This window comes from Eimeria mitis, genomic scaffold (assembly GCF_000499745.2).
Source record: "Eimeria mitis Houghton genomic scaffold, Emh_scaff9935, whole genome shotgun sequence".
NCBI lineage: Eukaryota > Apicomplexa > Conoidasida > Eucoccidiorida > Eimeriidae > Eimeria > Eimeria mitis.
This window is the reverse complement of record NW_013577292.1, coordinates 1-432: the sequence shown is the minus strand read 5'-3', so window position 1 is coordinate 432 and position 432 is coordinate 1. Positions and strand designations below refer to the sequence as shown.

Here is a 432-nt window from a genome sequence, read left to right as displayed (position 1 = left end):
TGCTGCTTCAGCCTGCAGCACAGCAGCAGGAACTCTCATCTGCTGCTGCTGCTGCTGCTGCTGCTGCTGCGGCTGCGGCTGCTGGGGTTGTTGCTGCTGCTGCTGGTGCTGGAGCATGCGAGCTGCAACAGAGAGGGATCGCTGCAGCAGCTGAGCTGCTGCTGCTGCTGCTGCTGCATCGTAAGCTACGTTTGCCTTTGCTGCTGCTGCTATAGCTTGTGTAGCAGCAAACGCAGCAGCAGCAGCAGCAGCAACCTCTGATAGGCACAGGCCATTCAAAAATGCAGCAGCAGCAGCAGCAGCAGCTGCTGCTGCTGCTGCTGCTGCACCAGCACCAGCAGCAGCAGCAGCAGCAGAAGCAGCAGCAGCAGCATCTGTGGTGAGGTTCAGCAGCAAGCCAAAGAGTTGGTTTAGCAGCAGCAGCCTGCGGTG

The 432-nt window shown here is 59.7% G+C and overlaps 1 protein-coding gene across 1 annotated transcript in view; it reads right to left on the bottom strand.

Moving 5' to 3' along the window:
• The window catches only part of EMH_0098400 (uncharacterized protein), a gene marked incomplete at both ends in the record, with an annotated part of 805 nt that extends 688 nt beyond the window's left edge, over positions 1 to 117 (bottom strand). The window contains one exon of the mRNA XM_013502692.1: positions 34 to 117. Within this exon, the coding sequence (XP_013358146.1) occupies positions 34 to 117 (84 nt within the window). The remainder of the gene's footprint in view (positions 1 to 33) is intronic.
• Positions 118 to 432: the final 315 nt, after the last annotated feature.